The 21,881-nt window shown below is 48.4% G+C and overlaps 1 protein-coding gene across 11 annotated transcripts in view; it reads right to left on the bottom strand.

Annotated features, from left to right (window-relative positions):
* The window catches only part of Rbp6 (RNA-binding protein 6), a 792,696-nt gene that overhangs the window by 266,841 nt on the left and 503,974 nt on the right, over positions 1 to 21,881 (bottom strand). For all 11 annotated transcript variants that reach the window (XM_076819584.1, XM_076819590.1, XM_076819583.1 and 8 more), the window contains one exon: positions 9,767 to 9,808. In XM_076819584.1, the coding sequence (XP_076675699.1) occupies positions 9,767 to 9,808 (42 nt within the window). The remainder of the gene's footprint in view (positions 1 to 9,766; positions 9,809 to 21,881) is intronic.

The following is a 21,881-nucleotide window of genomic DNA, read 5'->3' as shown; positions in this document are numbered from 1 at the left end:
CGACAGGATAAAGCCGACGATGCGCGAGAGAAACGAGTTTCCGCTTTGCTACTTTCGTCAGTGCATCGCAAACACCGGCAAGAAAGAACGATGGCGTGGGTGAAAGGAAAGGATGAGGAACGCCCACGGGGAGGGGGAGGGGGCGGGGTGGGGTGGGGTAGCTTGGCTGGCTTCACAGGGCTAAATCGCGGACTTTTTTACATGCTTACACGGAGAAAGCCCTGAAATATTAAGCGTGCAATTACCAGGCCCATTCACCGTGATGCAACGCTGAGACACGCGTCGGGTAACGCACAGAGAGCGAAAGAGTAGGGCGCGGGGAGGGTGGAAGCGTGTGCAGCGCGGCTGCAAGTCGACGAAAGAACAGAGAATCGTGCCGTGGCGCACGCAACACACTCCGTTCCGTTTCGCTTCTCCGACCCACCCTCTGCCCCTCTCGGCCCCCGCTGCACGTCGATTCAATGTGATGATAAAAAGCGCGCTAGGCAAGAAAAAAAAAAGGAAAAATGAAAAGCTTTTTGAGTCCGCCCGGCGCGGATGAGGCGCGAGCGAGCTAGACGGAACGCGAACCTGTGTGCCGCGCCACATTGTTTCCAGCTTTGTTCGTGGATGCACATCGTCGTCCATGATGCGCCCCGTTATCGTTAAGTCGTCATTAAAACTGGAGCTATTAAGTATACAGGGTGGGTATGGAATACCCGGTACGGCCGAGTAGTGTTGGAGGATCTTGCGAAAAGAGAAACTCGTGCAGTTGATTGAAATTTAGGTGTCGTTGAATGCTTGGCTCTTAACGGCGAAGTTTCTCGCGTAGAATATTTATCCCGTGATTATGAACTTATCTCGATCCGTAGAATCACTTTCCTCTCGGTTCCAGCGCGTATTTCAAGCCACCAGCGCATTAGACAAGCTCGCGGAGGGTGAGCGAGTGTTTCCGCGGTCAAGTACTTATTAGATTCAATAAATAAAGCCGACGCGGGGACGCGGCTGAGATTTACGAGCGACAACAATGGAGGCGCCGATGTAATCGCCGCGAAGAAACGCGAGTGGAAGCTTTAAAGGAGTGGAAGGATTAAAAGAATAACGGAATAAATAAGCTGGAAGGCAGAGGCGTTCAACAGGTACAACAGCGAAGTTTTTGAATATTCATGAGGTGTCCATTAAACGCGGTGTAATTTGTTTTCTTTGCAGGCACGGCGCAGGGAAACGTGATCTAATTCGGAAGCTCGGTTTTAAAATCTCAAACGAGAATCACTCGAACGCGAGCCGCGTTCACGGCGGGCAGCGCACAAGCCTCGGCGAATTTGCATCCCGCCGCGGCAGAATTTTGCGAAAAAATACCTGCGCCTGAGGAAACCTGGCCACGAGAGGCTTCGTAGAATCGAAGTGGCAGTGGGTCGTTAATCATCGGGACGAGAATGTCGACACTTAAAAACTCGCATGCAACGAAATCCAGCATTCCGATAAAATTGCAATTACTTCCCGGTGAAAAATGATTCTTTCGACGTGCGCCGTTTTTTGAAATCGAAATGTGTGGAGCCGGAGCCTAGCGTTATATGCTAATGGATTGCTTAAACACAGGCGCGCTTTCTGCAGCGCGCTGCAGACACAGATTTAAACTTTTAATCGATAAGTTGATGCTGGGCGAAGGGCTCGATGAATTTAAGAGCGTGCAGTGCTTGTAAAAGACGGGGCAGTGGTCGTTCACTTTTCAATCCCTTGAAATGCAAGGTAATACTTTAACGAAGCCGCAAATAAACTTACAGCTCCGATAAGTCCCTCGGTTGGGAGAAGCTCGTTGCGCAAAGCGATCCGCCTCCTCTGACCCACCGCCTGCAACGCTCCAGATCTATTTCCCGCGGGCTGGGCGGAGCGGGATGATGAATACCTCCAGATTACCGTGCAGCCTCGAACGGGGTGTGCTGGGCGACGTGGCGCGAGTCGAGCATAAAATAACGTTTTTAATGATGTTCGCTAAACAAAAGGGACTGTCGGGCTGGCGGGCGTGCGACACCGAAAAATCTGGGTGGAGCGTTACACCGGAAGCTCGACCGGGGCTCGTTTCTCTAAACCGCAGGTAGTTGTAACCCAGCAAGTGGGGTGTCGCTCCGAAAATAGCTGGCTCTCTTCCTCTCTCAGCCAAGGGGAAACGATAGTACGACAGTACCAGGGGGTTGTGCGCGTAAAAACCAACGATAGAAGAGGAACGAGTACGTGGAAGCGACGATGAACGCGCGAAAGTGTGTGTGCGCGCGCCCTGGTGCTCGCGCGTGTATCCGCTGTGAACTGGCGCGTGGATGTGTCTGTTCCGCGTATACCTATATGAGCCGGGGAGAGGAAGGGGTTGGCTGCGCATCACGTCTACCTATACATTATCTAGCAGCCATTTCGGTGGCATCATGGCGCGGCTCCCCGAGTTTACGGGCTGCTCCATCACGCGAGAGCTTAGCTTATCTCAATGCGACACAACATATCTGAGGCTTCCGTCTCCCGTCGGCCGAGAAACTACTGTCAGTAGCGACAGGTGGCAGCCACTGCGAGATTCGCGGTCAAACGATACCCCACTGCTGCGGCAGCATGCTTCCCCAAAAGTTCCGTCGAAGATTAACCCGACGATTTATTTCGTTTCTGAGGGACAGTAGATTTTCGCGGACCGACGAGCTGGAACGAGTCATAATGACCGTTTTATGCGGACAAACATTCGGGCGACGGCTGATCGAGCGACACTCTGATAGCGTATCAATGACGCGAACGAAAGGCCGACGGGCCGTGTTCATCGTTTTTGGCGAATCTTCGTGATTTCACGAAGGGGAATACTGTGTTTGAGGATTCTACGAACTGCTTCTGTAATTCTAATATGATCGTTCTTAACACTTGCTGCTCAGCGATTAAGAAATGAGACAGTGACACGTTAACCCTTAACTGGTACACTGTTTTTGGCAAACGTGGCTGGTATACCGGGGTCGTGGCAGACCCCAAATAAAAAAGGACACAGAAATTTGTAAAGTCGACCCTGAATCAACCTCTTTGAATATTTTGTTCTTAGGTAATGTGTAAAATAATAGAAACCTAGAAAGTTAAACTATTATTATAAAATTAATTAGAAAAACAGTGTTACAAGCTTAGACAAGCAAAAATTTTGCAGCGAACTTTGCGTGCCTGGGGAGCGACCCCAAGATACCAGTTAAGGGTTAAGATTCGGGAAAACTTGATCCGAAGCAATGATGACAAACGTTTGCTTGGAACGGTATTGAGCGTCGTTATTTTGTATCAATTGGTACTAAAAGACACCGTGGGTTCCGATGCACAGGCTTTAAATCCCGGATGTTTTTCAGAAGCGATTGTATAAGTCGAGGATAAGGACCAGCGGAGACTGAGAGCAGGGCAATAAAATTGATCACCTCGAAATCCGCATGATAGGAGGAAAGGAAGAGGGGCGGCAGGGGAAGGGAGGAGAGCATTAAAGTGCTTTGCGCTCGGTCGAGCTACGAATTTCAATCTGGAGCCTCGAAACGATCGACCCTCCAGTTAGAATAGACCGGGATAAAAGAGAGATTATCGGTTCGTACCTTTTGAAAACTAGAGGTACTGAACTTTTCATATCTCGAAAATGAGGGGCTAGTGACCCTGTTAAGTGTCCCTGTGATCTGGCCAACGAATCCACTCACTTTTCGGCAGTGAGAAACGATGTTGCTGCCACGAATTTCAGATCCGGACCGCCAATTGCATTACAGAAACCAGATAACAGCAGGAACGGAGATTTGCTGGTGCAATGGAAGCAGATTATCCGATACGATTTTAAATCTTCGTTTGAAGAGATTTCGCAGTGTCGAAGGAGACCTCGAAGCCGCCACTCACGGCGTGTAACGATAAGTGGCATCACTTTTACTGCCGCCTCTCCTTGTCTCGAGGAACGCGGGTAGTTTCCCGCTAAACGATAACATTACACCTCCGGCTCCACGTTACCTCTAGCCACCGTGAGTTCCGAGCCGTAAATGCACTCGGATCCTGCGGTATCTGTCACCGAACGGCGTGTATGATCCCTGACTCTGGCTGTAGAAAGTTTCAGGGACGGAAAACGCTGTACAGACACTGGACGCCACTTACGACGCGCAAACATTCCCGCCCCCTCCCGCGCGCCACGACCCCTTTTCTCTAAGGCTGTCGGTCCGTATAGCCGAAAGGCTGGCCACTGAAGAGAAAGTGGGCATTGCTAGCTGGCAAGGCGAAAGAAGAGAGAACTGGACGTTTCAGAGGAAGGTTGCGAAGGTCCTCGGGGTTGGACTGTGTCCACAAGGGTGCCACCGGTGAACCGTAGAGGAGCGGGGGTGTTCCAGAGTACACACCCCGTATAACCAACGAGCCGTCGCTTTGAATGACCCGGCCGCGTATAAAATGCATGGGATTTCGCTCTAATGCCGGCCAGGGAGTTTGCCGGGGAGCGTATTTAGCCCCGAAAGATGAATGTAACAGGTCTCTTTTGACCCGCCCTTCGGGAAAGGAAATGGGAGCCGAGAAAGTACCCAAAGGATGTGCATGTAGTCGTGGTCCTTGCTCTACTCGGAATCGCAAATTGGTCATTCGGGAGTGCTCGGCGCTATCACGTGATCCTTGCCGATCCTTACAATCTTTAACGCTTTGACCTCGAGATTTGGCTCGAAGCGAGCCCCGGGGAACGGGCGCTTGCTTACACACCAGGCTTTGAACGTTCCCGATCCCCGTCGCTACAAGGAAAACGGAACGAAGCTCGATATAGTAATTAATCGGCCCTAATGAGTGGGTCGCTTTCTAGGTCTAGGACGAAGACATCATTAGCTGGCAACGGAATAATTGCTCTCGGGCAGGGCTGTCTTCAGTTTCGCTGGGAAACTAATGAGATGCGACCGAATCAGTGAACGTTCCATGCGACATGAACGCGTCCGTAAACAAGGCCTTTAAACATGAATTCACTCGCACCCCTGGACGAGCTGCTCGTAACAATAAATAAATACGCTACCTTCTTCTGTAATTACTGCGCATCGTCGCCCACAATTACAGAGTTCATTATGCAGAATGCTCGTTCATTGACGAGGCCAGCTCCGGGGCCAGATGCCCGACTGCATGCCCGTACGGGCCAGGGGCGGCGAACGTGTTAAACGAGGGGAAACGCCGCGAAATAGCATAGCGCCGGGATGGATCACAGAACCAGCACCGTTCATACCACCACGAACGGCAACGACCAGTCGACTAGCCGGGTATCTCTCACACTCGACGAAGAAAATAAAACGAGCCCGCTGAAAGAAGGTACGTGGGCGAGGGCACCGAGGTAGGAGATGATACTAGACGAGGAGACGAACCGGGAGGGGTGAACGTAGAGGAGCTGAACACCCTAGGGAGCCGGCAGCTCGTTACGCGAGACGTGGTACGGCCCTCTTTCTCCCTTCTATTCTCTCTTCCTGGGCTTTCCTTCGCATCCCCATTCTACCTCTCGCTTCCCCACCGCCTCGCCCTCTGGCTCACTCAAACCTTGATCCTTTTGCACATCTATCTCTATCCTCCTTGCTCTCCCCGCTCTCAACGCCCCACGTTTTCGAGGCAGCGGCGGTCTGAATAATGTCCCACGTACACGCTTGTCCCTATACGTACGTATCGCTACTCAGTAACAAGTGGATATTATACCGGCGCTGCCAATGCTGTTGCTACCCCGTCGGACCTCTGTCGGCCCTGGTTAAGGGGACGCCAGCCTCGATGGCGATTACGCGCCGCGCCGTGCTGCTCCACCGTCGGCCTGCAGATTTTTCTGCAACCGTTGGCCGCGAAGTGGATTGCGATAACGGCGCACTAGTTTGCAACGGATATTTCTCCTCTTATCCGCGGGGACATCGCGCGCCCCACGAATTGCTTGGGTCGCTCGGTGCATCGGTCGGATTTTTCGTTCCGAAGCAGGGTCAGACTGCGCGTATCTCTCGACCGTTTTGCTGGTGTTTGCTGAATATCCATTCAGGATATTTTGCGCGACTTGAAGCAACTCTGGACGGATAGCAATAGTAAAGGAATTATTTGCATCCTCCTAAGCACAGCCATCCTTATTTAACTCTCGTCTGCTTCGTTCTCCCTTTCTGCCTTCCTGTCATCTCACTGGCACGCATTCAGCGCGAAAGACAATAGGCTAAAGGAGGAATAGAAAGAAGAGTAACCGAGGGGAAAGGGGACGCCGAGGCGTTCCTGGAGGACTCGGTAATGACTGTCGCTACTTTTCCACCGTGTCGGAAGCGCATTGCGCCATTTCCGCTAGCCCGGAAGTGCGGTAACAAAGCGCTTCCGCCACGCGGTCTCGAGGAGGTTGTTACGACGGGCTGTAGCGTAGGGACACTCGGTGACATTTCAATGAACTTTGTGGCGCAGCCATTTTCTCCGTAAAGTTCATCGGGTCTAACATGGGTTTCGGGGGTTGACGAACTTTTGACACGAAATTTCTGGTCTCGTTCAGGGATTAAAGACTAGCAACGCCGCTGCAAAGTTCACGGCACTCTCGCGACTTGGAACTGTCCAACTGAACGCCGAAGCTTCGTCGTGCGGCAATATTTGAAGCGTGCCATGGAAAACGGAGGCATTCGGCTAAGTAATATCGAATTTCAAATAGAAAAGCACATTTACACCGAGCGAAGTTACGGAGCTTTCAAGATGACCAACTAGCACGCAGCCCTGTACACGAATTTTTCCTAAATACCGACTACATATTGTGGGAGTGCGAAGACTGTTCGATCGACAAAGTATGTTTGGGCCAGAGCGATTGGGATCGAGAGCGGATGATTATAGTAGAGTGTCGAACGCGTCAGGGGTAGTGTTGACTAGAACCGTGATTTGTGAATCACGAGTGACCCGATCACGTTCGTTCCCAATCACGGTGATTTTTCACGGTGATCCGTGATTTTCGTGATCGCTTCTGATTGATGCAGATAGAAGAGTGATCCGTAATTTTTGCGATCGCTTCTGATTAGTGCAGGCAGAACAGTGATTCGCGATTTACGTGATCTGATTGGTGAAAATCGTAACTGCTCTTTGCACGCGCCACAGAACCCCAATTTATAATTCCTCTTGAAACATTCTCAAGTCCTCACTGTGCTTATAGAATTTCAATTGTATATTTTAGACGAATGTAATCGTCCTTGATCTATTTAAATTAACGAATAGTCTTTCACTTTAATTCAAAAGTATAATGTATATGTGAATACTTTAGCCAATCAAATCAATGCGTGCATACATTGACTATTTATGAATGTGTATACTATACATTCGCTGGATTAACACGCTTTGACTGTAACACAAGCTATATTGAAGTATTTTATAAGAAAATAATTCAATCAAGGTCAATAATTAGGACCACAGTAAACAATTCACTCAAGTTAAAAAAATCACGACCACGGTCGTGATTTAACTTCATTCACGACCGTGATCGTGATTCTGCTATCACTGTGATAAATCACTGTTAGTGATTTTGCACTCCATCCCTAGTCAGGGGTGTGAGGTTCGAATGGTTTCGTCGAATGCACGCGGAGGGTTTGGGTGAGCCGAGCGCGTGTCAAGAGTCTGTGTTGTAAGTGTGAATCTCGGGGAGCGCAAGATAAGAATGGATGAAGTCAGTCCTGCAGAGTCCATCGAACGAGAGGCACCGTCGGCTGAACCTGTTCTTTGTAATAAATAAGCTTTTTACTCCTGCCCTGATCACCTAACATCCCTACAATATACCATCCTCAAGCATTCCTCCGACACAGTCGTTAAGTGGAAGCCCCCGATTACGAAAAGAGGCAAGTAGCTATTCCCTTAACCTGTGGGAGCGACTCTCCCAGCGTTCTCCAATCCAATTCAACGAAAGGTAAATCTACGTAAACGTAAGCGCTTTCAGCTTGACGTTTCCTAGGGCGGATGCTTCGCCCAGCGTCGATTATCCTCGCGGAACGTACGACCCCCCTCTCGTTTTATGTCTACTTCGAGAGCGTGTATGCGATCCGACGTGGAAATAAAAGGAGTTTCCTTAAGAATGGCTATACGATGACATTTATTATAGCGTCGAGTTATCGCGGCGTGGATCGCGCTAGACGCGCCAGTATCGTATCGTACGCGCGGCCGAACGGGGGCTGCTGGCATCTCTCCCGAATTCGAAACGGAACGCGTGCATTCGTATTAGTTTTTCGAACGAGCTCACCGGCGGACGAAGAGGGACGACAGGGACGGCAGAGGAGAGGGGCTCGGGGCCAGTGCAGCCAACGCCATTTTATGAAAATTGCACCGCCCGTTCCAGCTGCCCCCGAGCGTTCAGGCGAAATATGTTACTTCCATCTCGCGATTAATGGTCGTTATTTTATTTCGAATACGCGGCCCCGCTGCACGCGGCCGGGACCCGGCCGTGGCTAACTTTCCGCGAGCCTCGTCGTTTTTTTATCGAACTAGGTGCTGACTGGACCGCGGACACATTTTTGGAAACGTTTCAACTGCACGGGAGGAGACCGATACGACTTTCTTCGAACATCGAAGGGAAATTTCTGCGAGACCGAAGCTTCGCATCATCGAAACCGAGGACACAACACTGTGTTTATGGATGAACGTGGAAATTGGGTATGCGCCGCGCAGGGCAAATAGTTAAATAATCACGACACACGGACGACATAAAAAACTACCGTCGATGAATTCGATGCTCTTTATTATTCGTAAATCCGTTATCCTCTGCTGCAAATAAATCTTCACGCTCGTTCAACGGGTTAGCATCGAGCGCAACGATATTTCCAAGCCGCTCGCGTCTATCGAATAATAGCGCAAATTGGTGCGTCGTTATGCATACAGGAGTCTTTCAAACAGAAATAACAAAATTTTCCTAGAGGCAATCCGTGCCGATCGTGCGCGAGCGGCTCGTCAAACGCGCCGCGATACGTGATTACCATCGATAGACGCGGGCGAATCGCGGTTCGGGTTGGTTTCCCACCGTAATTTATGCGCGTCCGGCCTACGTTGCGGGGGTGAAATAAAATTGAAGGCGGAGGCTTTGTAAAAAATGCAGAAATGTCGCGACGGCGAGCGCGTGGTTCGGCACGAGAGGCGTTGGAAAGAGCCACGGTTGAAACGGTGGAAACGAGATCGACGGAGCATCGAGCAAGGAGGAGGAGGGGGGCAGGGGCGAGTTGGTTAGGGTCCACGGAAGAGGGAAGAAGGGAAAGGGTACAATTAAAATTAGCGCAATTCAGTCACTCGCCGGTAATTCGCGTGCCTGGCATTTATATTATTAAGCCGTGCAAATTTCTCTCGCTTCCCCTGCCACCCTTCTGCTGGCCTCGCGCGAATATACACGCATACACGCGCGACCCCGACGGCCCAACCCTCTCTACTTGCACTCTGCCTCTTTCCCTTTTGATACGGTTCCATCCCCGTCCCGCCAACTTTCCTCGACGCTTCAGCCTCCCGCGGTGAGAGTTTCGACCGTTAGGGAAGAAAATAATTCCGGATTCAGAAATGAATTACACCTAATTGCCCTTATTACGAGAACGAGAGGGCTTTATTATTCTCCCTTCAGCCGTCCCTTCCTCCTGCTCTCTCTCTCTCTCTCTCTCTATTACGTGCACCTTTTTGATGTCCATCCCTCCGTTATTCGATACCTAAGGATCGCGGAATTTTGCTACTTTCTGCTCGGCAGGTTATTTAGCTTTTGGCACTTGAATTTATGGCGCGAAAGATAGAGTACAGCCGCGGATCCTTTTAATGGACACGGTGTTTTAATGACAGTGTAGAGAAATGTTACCTTCGGATGTGTTCTCCTGGGAAACGCCACCTTCGGGTCGATCTGTAACAAAAACAAGACGTGATTATTAGTGAGTTATCTAGGAAGCAGTGGTCACATTATTACGTTCCTAACCACAGCATCTGCAGTAAATCAAATCCTCAAGATACAGGAGATCATCCCAAGCCGATAACATCGGGCGAGTCGGCCAAAGGGTAAACCGAAGTATCGTGGGGAACGAGGAAGGAAATGGGACAAAATGGAACAAACGGAGACGAAGGAGCCGTCTGTTTTCCCAGTTGGAACTCCCATTACAATTAATTACCGAGTAATAAAAAGTAGTTGCTTGAAAACTCTGAATAGAGCCGCAAGGGGTCGCGAGAGGGGATCTCGCCGTCTGAGTGCTATCGGTACCGCTCGACTAACCGAACTCTCAGCCATCTCCCCTACCCTATCCTCTCTCCCCACTTCAGTCGCCTACGTTTCACCCCATGGGGACGAGCAACCAGGTCGGACGTAACCGCACCTTACGCTCTACGTGGCTAAAAAGCGAAAACCCATCCCCCCGGAGGGGGCTGGAGCGCCGCGAAGCCATGGAATTCCCAGTGCAGTCGCGACGTAAATTTTCGGCGCGAAATCGAGCCGCTCGAATGCTCGTCCCACGGCTTCCCCGTGACCTTACCTCGAACTTACGTGCGTGAAGCTACGCGAGAACGTACGTGACCGCAGAGGCGTCGTTCCGCCGTGCACCCAGCCATTCGAGAAGTTTAGAGTTCGGCCCGTCTTTGCCTTGGAAATCTTCGGGAACTGCGAGTCGCCCGCTTCCGACCGCTCCCGTCAGACAGACTTGCATATATCGGACACGCGCGATAGCTAGCGTACGTTTCGAATAATAATTCGGTCGGGGAGAATGCGCGCCTCTTTCCAGGGAACGATAAGATTCAGGGAATTCAGAGAATTGGGAATCGCGTGCCACGGCATTAGGGTGCAGTAGATTCTCCCTCGTTACGCATTAAATTAAAATTTACTGCTCGTTAAGCGAGATTGGAAATATTCAATTACCGTCACTTGTATAAAGTTGCGGACTGGCAACGGACCGGGGCATACATTAAACATTTAATTTCTGACCGATCCGTCGGTGATGCTGATTCGACGACTTCTTATCGAGGCCGAGCTCCTCATTGCATTCCCCGAAGTGGGTCACTCTTCTTGTTTTTATCGTTCGACTCGAGACGCGAAACTCGGAGATTTTTTATCCCGGCAACCCCGTCGCGAAATATTTTTCTAGATCACCACAGACGTCGAAAACATTTGCTGTAGTTCTTTGCATGTACCTTGGAGTTCCATCTCGTGATTAAGTGAATTTTTGTACAGGGGAAGCGCTGAGTTTCATTCTGCCCAGTAACTGGGATTCTGACGAGAAATTGTTAATCATCGAACTGGTAATATTGATAGTACATGTACAAATATGTAGACAAACGTCAAGACGCCATTAATTTTCTTCGCGTATCGCACTTTCAAAGCTATTCAAACATGATACAGCGATGCTTCGTTTCCCCCCATTTAATATGTCTCTCCTTTCTTTATTTAAAGCAGCATATTTTCACTGAAAAGCAACGACAGCTTCGCTGCCAATAAAGTCTCCCATTCCGATGGATGATTTATGGTAATACTCCTGCTGCAACAGATCGTTTCGCTTTCAATTTCTCGCGAAAATTGATCAGGATCAATTACCACGAGATCCGCTTCCACGTTCTGCTCGCGAAATCTATTCAGTTCGTTCCGATGGTGGCTGTCACTTTACTACCGAATAATCAGCGGTTTTCATTACAAATCCTTGGGAACGCCTTTCGACGTTCCGACGCAGCGTCGTAATTAAGATGAATGTGTTCCAGATAATCCGACGCGCTAAAAGACGCTTCATCCCTCATGCTGGGCCTTGATAAATGAAATGCACAGGCACAGCTATGTGCAGCAGTGTTTCGTGTGCCACTCAAAGGGAGTATTTCACATGCTGGTGTTTTCTTAGTGGAATGGTGTCAGGAAGTTAGGGTAGATGTACCATTTCTGGCCATTGCACTGTTTTTGGCCATGTGCGTAATTACCTTGTTTTTAAATTGCTTGCAGATCATTTTTATGTGGAGAATTTCACATAAATATTTTGTTTAGTATACCGCCAGAAATATAAGGTTACATTTATTGCTTACACGGGAAAATATTATATTCTTTAAGAAGTGGCCAAAACTGGTACAATACCTTAAAGTGGCCACAAATGGTGCATCTACCCTAGCTGTTATATATTTTGACTATTATGTCCAGTTAAAACTAAATAAGAAGGATGTATCGCGCGGTACGAATATTCTTATAATATTTATAAGCTTGGGAAAATATCGTAAAATAAATCTAGTTGAATGACACAATGATTCTTCGTAAAGTATTTGCGCTAGGAAAATCAATTTTGCACACAAAGGATTGCTAGACATCGACTCTTTACGTGAGAAGTAGAAATGAGTAGTATGGGTCGGTATATGGTCAGCCAACGTACTTAACTGCGATCTAGTACCGCTTGCGCCTTCATTACGAATTCCAAACAAGTCAGGCACTAAACCTTGGCTTCTTCTGATTACAAATGAATCGTGCATTAACCAGACACCAATATTTCCAAGGAACAATTCAGGAAACTATTGGGTACAAATTATTCACGAAGAGAAAGTGAAAGGGAATTCCTCAATATCAAATGACATTTTGCAATCTACACAACCAGGTTAAAAACAAATATCTCTGCACATAACGATGCATCCAAGTCTTATTAGATAGGACATACCTGAGCTAGGATATTTCCTATCTTTTACTAATTAGCTAACGTCCAAGTCACAGTACAGAAATAATGAAACGACCACGTGGACCAATCGTCGTGTACGATCATAAATCAAGACTTTTCCCACCGCGAGTCTGAAAGTGAGCCGCTGTTTAACCAAAATACGCCTCCTGGAATGATTCTCCGATACGGAACACGCAAGGTTCACGTTACGGAACTTCAGCTTCCCCGCGGGCGCTTCTTCCGCGATAGGCAAGAGAAAACGCGTAGCTCGCGGGGGTAGCGGAAGCCACGAACGTGGTAATGACAAGCAAGAAAACCCGCCTCTATCCGCTGCCGCCATCCGTGCCAACGAGCGTCGACGACGACGTTTCTCTCCTGTGTTTTCTCCCTTTCCTGTTCTCTGCGCGCCCGCGAACCGCCCCGTTTGCATAATCCCCTACGGCAAAGTTCACACCGGTCGCTCGCACGCCCCCTAGAGCACGTCAAGCGGTCCGACGTCGGCGGTTACAACGACGGGGGTGGAGAAAGTCTTTCTTGCGCCACCAGCGCGATTCTTCTCCACCTAACACGCCCTGTTGCCGAAGAACGTGGGGAAGAAGAAGAGGAGCGCCATAGTAAGAGGGATGTAACAGCAGAGAAGGCCTCTCTGTGCCACCACTGCGATCCTTCTCCTTCCAGCTCGACTCCGTTACCGAAGAACGAGAGGAAGAGGACGAGGGGAGGAATATAGTTTCGTTCAAATTCGCCACTAACCCCTCGGGAACGAGTTACAACGAATCTCGAGCGTAAATTACCGTGGAGCCTGGGATAAGATTAACAGTTTTTTCACACGGCTTACATGCATAATTTTAGCGCGATGACGTGATTGGAGGCTTGGGAAATGTAACGCAGGAGCACAGATACCTGTAAGTGGAATCCCTTTAACATTTTACTAAAGGTCACACTTCACTTCCACGAGTCAGTAACGGAACAGCACTGAAAATTGGAACTGTCCTACCTCGAAGGACCCCAGCCCTATGAAACACGCAATCACAATCATTACGTGCAATCCCCGAGAAAGATACCGTTCCGGGTCGATCGAAGTTTGTCAGCTGGGACAGTGAATCGTGCTCGACGAATCGGCCAACGAGATTAGCCTCGACGGGTCCGGTTATTCGATTCATTCCGTTCGGTTCCGGGCCGGAGAGTATCGCGCTGCCGAGGCAAAGGGGAGAGACAAAAGTCGAGGGATCTCCGTGCTGGATGGGAGAAGCGGAGAGCCAGAGGGGGCGGCATTACGGAGAAAAATCGAGAGGCTCGAAGCCATTCTCGCAAACATAACCCAGTTACCTGGTATCGCGCGAAATGATCGGCCGCCAACCATCGTCGACGACGGCTACGGGCGAAGACGACGACGACGACTACGACGATAGAAATTCAATCTGGTTCATACGGCTGGAAATTGGAAGAGCCACCTATCCCCGAACTACCGGCTGATTCCGGGAGCCTCCAGCACGAGGAGAACCCAGAACTCGTATCGGCAACATTTGGAAAAGTAATCCAGGTACCGCCATTCTTCGCGTCCTCGTTCCCCGGCCCGCGAGGGGGAAGCGGTTTCGTAGCCAGCATCCGCGGATAATACGAGAGGGTCGAATTTCACACGCGAGTTCCGCGGTAATTCCGTCGGAATCCAAACTGGATACGCGGGTTAAATTGTTGCGCGAGCTATGTAAGTGTATGCCAGAGGGAGGGAGCGGGGCTCGCAGATGAGACACGGAAGCACACGAGAGGGTGGATATTATTAAACTTTAAATTATGAACGCAACGAGCAACGATTAAAAGTGCACGGCGCCCAGTGTTGCTACGCGCAGGGATTCGAAAGGGGTAATTAAGAATTATGGCCCGCGTTGATGTTGCTCTTATCAAGTGGGATTTCTGCGAACGCGGAGCAACGTGGGTAGGAAATGAATTTGGGAAGCTTGCGAGGATGTTACGCTTCGGCAGCACCACTGGGTCGACTTCGATGGAGAATGCTGCGTTCGAATTTCTTTCTTTTTTTCTGGGTCGATTCAGCATCGAGATACTTTCAACACTTCACACATTTCGACAAGGGCGTTGAAACAGATGGGTAGAGAGCGAAGCCTGAGTGCCATTCAAGATTTAACTACAGTCTCAGTAAAATCGGTGTAAATATCAGCGAGCTACAAGTGGGAGATTTTCCCACTCTCGAGCGATTCCCTAACCCCCCAACCATCAGCGTTCTTCCCCCTTCGCGTTTTTCACCCCGCCAACAATCTTTCCGTCGCCCTCTCTAATTCGCTCTGTCCCTGGCGCATGGTTTTCCAGGTCCGAAAGTTTCGAGTAGCTTTGCCCCGCGCACAATGAACGCTGAAAGGTTTTTAGCAGAGAGGAAGCTCTTGATTGATGCACCTTCCATGCAATTTGTTGTGTTTCACTCTTCACCTAGCCCTGTGTTTCCAATTCCTTTATTCGCCGAGCAGACAGTTTCATAAATAGGAAAAAAAAATAGATTCCATTGAAACTTCTAGATTCCTTTCATTAACTTTCTCCACCCTTTCGCCTGCGTTCTAATATTTCCCAGTTTTCAAAACGAAAATGTATTCTCCGACCTGCGGAGCTTGTAATATAATTATTACATTCCCGATGACGTTAGACTGTTACCTCTGAAAGGAGAAACTTCATTACCCACGAATTTCCATGCAAACGCACGCGTCCGAGGTTACACCGAAGAGATTACGACACGTCACGCGCGATACGTAGCTTCCCTATTTTATCGCCCCGGAATAGTCCCGTAAAAGAACTTTTTTTACGCCGCTAATAATCTAAGGAAGCTGAAGCGACATTTAAGCCTTGTTTTTATTTCATTCGCGAGGCATAAACTACCGTAGACGGCAGTTACCCGTCACGGTGCGAGGCGCAATCTTTCTCAAAGGAGCAGATGGCCCGAATATAAAACGCCGCGGAGCAGTCAAAGATTCCTCACGTATAACTTAATCCGTTTGTTCCCGGTGTTTCCCCTATTTTCCCCCGGTTTATGTCGATGACGCACATTTCTCGGCTGCTGCAAACTCACTCGAGCCGGTCTTCCGCACGCACGCTGAATTTTAATCGAGCGCAGGAAGACCTTCCTCTCTTATTGGGGAGAATGCCAAAGTAATGAGTTTCACCCGCAGCACGACGTATCCATAAAGAAATGTAGGCTACGCCGGAACGTGGAACGTTACAATTTTTATGCTCGCAGCCGTGGCTCGCGTAGGTAGACGTATCACGCGAGAGCGAGCACGAGCCTTCGCCTAGCCTAATTCACGCTAGAATATTCAAAAGACAGACACTGTTAACTCGGCGAATAAATCACACAGTGTGCGGTTGCTTGGGGAAGATGTTTGGCTGACTGACTTCCAAGGAGCTCCTAAGGAATATATTCATAATATCGGTATGATTTACTGATGAACTTTGTTCTGCGAGCCAACCTTTCCAGGTTCGTGGAAGAAGCAAGTTTCTGTACCTCGCCGAACAGTGAAACATTTATCAACCACAAAGGAGTAGAATTTGCAAAGTACAAATATCAAAAGTATGAATTTTTCCATGACTGTCCGGTAAAGTGTCACTCAAGTCTTGCAACTATTTCCTCGGCCCCATTACTCGTTAGCTAATTAAACACAACGCTTTTATAATTTATTCCTATTCCGTTCGGAATTGCCTCTACAAACACGATTGATTCGTAATATCGAAGACAGGAGAGGAAACGAGTATCACGAAAATAAAAAAGAGTATACTATATTGTAATTCCGGGATAGTTCGACCACTTTTTGGAAAATAAATTGTGGCGTCGTTGTTTTTCACATTTTTGTCGTTTTGTAGAAATTAAAGCAAAGCCGAAGCAATTTAGAGTATACATAAATTGTAGCGTGCGATGAATTTAAATATCTATTTTCATTTTGAACCAAAAACATTGGCACTGCAACTGGTCGGTATCGCACGCATGTCGGGGTTAGAGCGTCCACCCACTACGAGTGAGACGGACCTTGGAAAATAACAAAAAGTGTAGCTTGCGAAAAGTATAATACAAGAAGAAGTTAATTTCCACGTAAATCGCAAACATTCTTGTACGTGGAGCATCTAGTATAATGAAAACAACTGCTGCAGCATTTAATCCAATCGTCGCTTTTCGAGATTTCGAAATAGTTTTCGCCGCATCCCACGCATTCGTTTTCGTCCCAGTGTTTTAACGACATATATATTGTAGAATGGAATTTTCGCTCCCTGAATCTGAAGATGGGTTTACAATAAAAAAGACACATGTAGGTAGTTTTTAGAAAACATTTCGATGTCAGTTACAAGAATAAGAAATAAAACAATACGAGCATGCTATGTCCCCCTCGACATCCTACAACTTTCGTCTGAAACACTTTTTGGTACCATTTATATTTTTCGAGATAGTTACGCTTTTCCAGATAAAACTAACACACTGTATATTTAACTAATGTGGTCGGACTGTCCCGCATTAATGTGGTCGGACTATCCCATAATCAAGGGAGTGATCTACCACCCTGTCAAAATAAATTGAAAACGAATACATACATATTGTTGGGGTGACACTTTAGTTTTATGCATATTATATCCCCCAATATCGGAAGAGTGTAAATAAACTTACCAGTCTTTCAAACATCACCAGCACTGTAACTTGCTCTGAAAACTTTCAGACTCGCATAAAGTCTTAAGTGTTTCTGATAATTGAAATATATATTTGTGACAATGGTTAATGCAAAATCAACAACAAGCGCATTCAATTCTTTTGTATTAATGACACACAGTGCCCTCTCTTGCGTCAGTCTTAAAACATCAACACTGGCCGGACTCTCCCATTGTACCCGATAAGTCCCAACTATACCGGACTTAGCCTACATTAAGTGGAAGATTAAAAGGGATGACACAGGGAAAGAAGCAGGGTGATGAACATGGAGAACAAGAGCAGAAGACATCCAGGGTGCATGGGACAAGGTAACGAAACAGACCTCATCGCGGACATCGTTATATTTGACGTTGGCCAGCACGAAGATGGAGGAAACACGAATTATTATTAAATCTGCGGGATCGCCGATTCGTTTTCATTCTAGACGGTAACGACGGTCACGTTGGCCCCTTCGCCCTCAAACACTCGCCTCATTCACCAGGCAAATTAAAGGCAAATACGCTGCGGTGATTTTGCAGCAGATAATTTCCCCCACGCCCGCCCCTGCCCGCCCCTTTGCTCTTCATCGTTCCGTTGTTGTCCGGCGGGGCGCATGGCACTGGACGCTTTGATCGAGCGCGTTGTTTGTCGCCAGTTTTCCCGGTTTCTCGCCGTCCTGACGAAAAGCCTGCCTCTTTACCTCTGTCGTCACTCCTTTTTTTTCCACCACCGCGACCGTTCCCTTTTTGCCAGTTCCTCGTTTTTTTCCGCGAGCTTTCGCCCGTTGTTCGCGTCTGTATCGCCACGCGACACGCTCGTCGTCCCTCTGCACCATCGTTCCGCTGTGATCTCGCAAATCCGCGAGTGAACGCGCAAACGACAGTGGAGAAAGCGAGACGACAAGGAAGGGGGTGCTAGGGGGCTGAAACGGGAAATGGAAGATTCCATACGAGGAGCAAAGAAACGGAGCGCGAACCGGAGGAACGAAGCGTCTAAATGGAAATCGGACATCGGAAAGGTCTACAAAGGGAGGAGAAGCGTGACGCGGAGAGGCAGAAGGCTGGAGGGAGAGAGACTTAAAGCTGGACAATACAGTCATCGCTTGAAAACTGGGCCAGAGACAATAAACCGGTCCTATGGATGGAACAGCTTCTTTTCTTTTTGTTATCCATCTCTTTAGCGAAAATTCGACTGGTACCAACTGCTCAGTGCTCATGGCACGCTGTCCTTGAACTCCTCTGGTTATACTCGGATTGCGCAACAACTGTTCGAGCAGAGGAAATAGGAAATGTACCTTCATGACATGAAGCAACCTTTCCATTAATCAATTTTGCAAAGTAATGAACGCGCAAGAAGGTACGAGCAAATATATCAGCAGCTGTACGCAGAGTACCGCGTGTCTGACTACAGACGTCCACTACTACTTACGCTCCTCTTCTATCACCGTGTTTTACAGTCGATACGCGATTATGTGATTCAGTTATTTTGTATGCAACTACACGTCTTCCACAAGGAAATAAATAACCAATCGTCCTTACCATTGGTCTGGTAATCCATAGACGTACGAGTATTTTTTCATTCCTGCGAAAACAAATCTGCTGAATGAAAAACTTCGACTTTTCGCCTTGAAGCAGTGAAAAGTTCAACAAGCTCGCGATATTGCCCCCAGACGGACCTGGGACGACCCAATGGAAGTGTTTGTTACTTGAAAAACATAGGAGCATTCTTCCGGTAGTTTCTAATGATTGTAACAGCTCGTGTCGGCACAGACACCGCGAAAATACAGATTTCTCTCAGCAAACTGGAAAGTACACGAAAGTTCGATGTTTTTGCCGGGTCATAAAGTTCCTCCGTATCCTCGAAACTGGCCGTAATGGCTGTTGTAACTGTCATTCCCGGGCAGTTCGGGACGTCACTGGGATATAGAGGAACTAATGTAATGTAAGTTATTTGCCAGAGTAGATTACGATCGGGTGGAGCAAAAAGGATCGGAAAGTTTCGTCCCGGGGACTTGTTGAACAAAGAACCGCGGGGAAGATTGAGGAACAACATTTCTTAACTTCATCGCGAGGAATACATATATATATATATATACTTTCTTATTTCCCGAGTTCTGTTAATCTTATAAAAGCGGTATGTGTTTAAGAAATCTTGAAATTAAGAAGCTTTCTTGCTCTCCCTTCCAGTAAGACCTGGTTCTGTTACTTTTTCACACAGAAACTTAGTGCTTGTGGCTAAAGTTAATTTATTGTAAAACCTAGTAGCTTCTCGAGCATTGATTGAACGCTTATACTCTTTAACGTAATGAATATTTTAGAAGAAAATCAGACTGCGCATCGAAAAGCTATGTTGTCAGGGAATCATATTACTTCGACAAAGTTACACTTGTCGCCGTATGTCAAGGCCTATCGCGATGCATTCGTTACATCCACTAACCACGAGCAACGCTGTGAAATACTGTAACACGGAGGCCGCGGATTTATTATATCTGCAGGCAGATAGGGTGGTCAGTTACTACGCGAACTGAGCGATCGCTTTTAATATTCGGCGCCAGCTGCGTAACCAACCCTCACCCTCTCTCAGCCGATGTACCGCGCTCCAAGATGTATAGCCGATAAAAATGGACTCGGTCCACTTCGATCCAATGTAAATTATTTCGCGCTCGGGAGTTACGTGTAATGAAAAGAGCGACTGGAAAAACAAGCCGCGACCCCTGACTTTTACAGCCCTTTTAATACTTTAAACTCGCTTCGCATGATCTTCGATACAGCATCTCCTTTATTATCTTTCAGTTAAACGAACGGCGCACGGAATTTTAAATAATTTCGGAAACACGACCTCTATTGTTCAACAGACATACTGACCACGTGTAATCGATATTGCGCGCACGCTTGTAACATGCCTGTGAATTTCGCCTTTCCTTTCCACGGTTTAGGAGAGGGAGAGCCTGTAATTTCTCGCTATTGAAAGGCCCCGGTGAATGGGAAAGGGAGGGGGAGCATGGCGTAATCCAGTTTTATCATTTAGCAGCGCGAGCTGGAATTTCAACGGAACTCGCCGCGTTCAGCTGCGTTGCCGCATAAAACGCGCCGGATATGCGCGCCTCCCAGCGAGGGCCTTTTTCCCTCGTCTGGTGAAGGATAAAAAATGCGAGTGATAAAATTTAGCGACGACCACCTTAAAGCGAGCCTGCGAATCAGCAGGAATGTAGGACGGTGAATTATACGTCTCGTAATGTGCCATTCGAATGGGATTCGTGTGTGCGCATGGCAGATTTGTGATGGGTACCCTAGGAAGCTGCAGTCGCAATTATTATTAAACGTGCACCACGACGCGACGTATCACGTTGATAACTGTATTCTCTTCAGCCTTGCCTGCTTTTCGAAATCGAAATAAAACACAAAGAAATATTGACCCTTCGCGTAGCAACGAGAGCTTCCACTGCTTTTCGATTTCATTATTCAAAGACTCTGCTTTACTACACACGATACCGGCGACGATCAGTTTCAGAAGCAACTGATAATAATTCAGGTCGTTAATTTTCCGCACTCCACTTTATATAATATTTTAGTGCACGCGCGCGCAGGTACACGCAACCGGCGCGAGGTGAATTTAAAAGCCGAGGCGAAACGATATAACCGCGGCGCAAATTATGAATCAAAGCCAAAGGTTAATCAAGAAATTAACCGCGATTACCGGTTCACGCGGTTATATACGCGCGTGCACGTCGCCCGTTTTCGAATGCCAGCCTTTATCGCGGCGGATTAAAGCGTAATTGGGTCGGTCTGATTAGAACAAAACATCCCCCGCCGCGAGTACCTACGGTGTCCGTTGCGTCCTGCATTCGCAATTACAGGCGAGTAGGCGGCCACGCGTCGCCCTTGCGCATAAATTACCGGTCGCGGCGAGTCACGTGGCGTCCGCCACGGTGTATTTGCGCGGAGTCTCGTCAGCAGGCGACCGCCGACCGAGTTCAGGAGCAAAAAGGGAATTGATACGATATCGATAGAGGGGCTGCCGCCGGGGCACCCTCGATTTATCCGGCGCTGTCGTTGCGCTGTCGGCCCGACACGCGCGTCTGTTTTGATTTTTTCAGCACCGCAGCCCGGCGCGCGCTAGAGGTGGCAGGGAATTTTTAATAACAACGCTTGTCAGAATTCTTCTCGGCAACGTCACCGGCATTCGGCGCCAGCCAATATCGCGGGCGGCGCGCGGCCTGAACGCTTTAGCAGCCGGCATCTGCCGACACGATGTACTTCCTTTTTACGAAGGAGACGCGAGGACAGGTCGAGGAAACGAACGGATAACGACCCCGCCCGCTCGGCCCCGCGGGAAACGAGAGAAAGCTCGACGAGCTTCGCGCGTCTAATCCGACTTTATTAAGAAATAAAGGCAGCGCGTCGGCAAGCCACTAATCACGCCCTTTTGATTCGTTTAATGTATTTGTCTCTTTTGTCATGTAAAATCCCGGAGCCACGCGCGGATGCCGGCTAAAAACGAGGTTTATTAGTCCAATGATATTTCAACGGAGATTAGCCGGAATGGATATTACGAGAGGGCGGTTTTCGCGGGCGCCGCGCGAACGCCGGATTTTAATTAACTATTTTCAGAATAAAAAGATATTAAAAGTGGGATATACGTAT

This window comes from Andrena cerasifolii, chromosome 9 (assembly GCF_050908995.1).
Source record: "Andrena cerasifolii isolate SP2316 chromosome 9, iyAndCera1_principal, whole genome shotgun sequence".
Taxonomy (NCBI): domain Eukaryota; kingdom Metazoa; phylum Arthropoda; class Insecta; order Hymenoptera; family Andrenidae; genus Andrena; species Andrena cerasifolii.
This window is presented reverse-complemented; position numbering and strand designations above follow the sequence as displayed.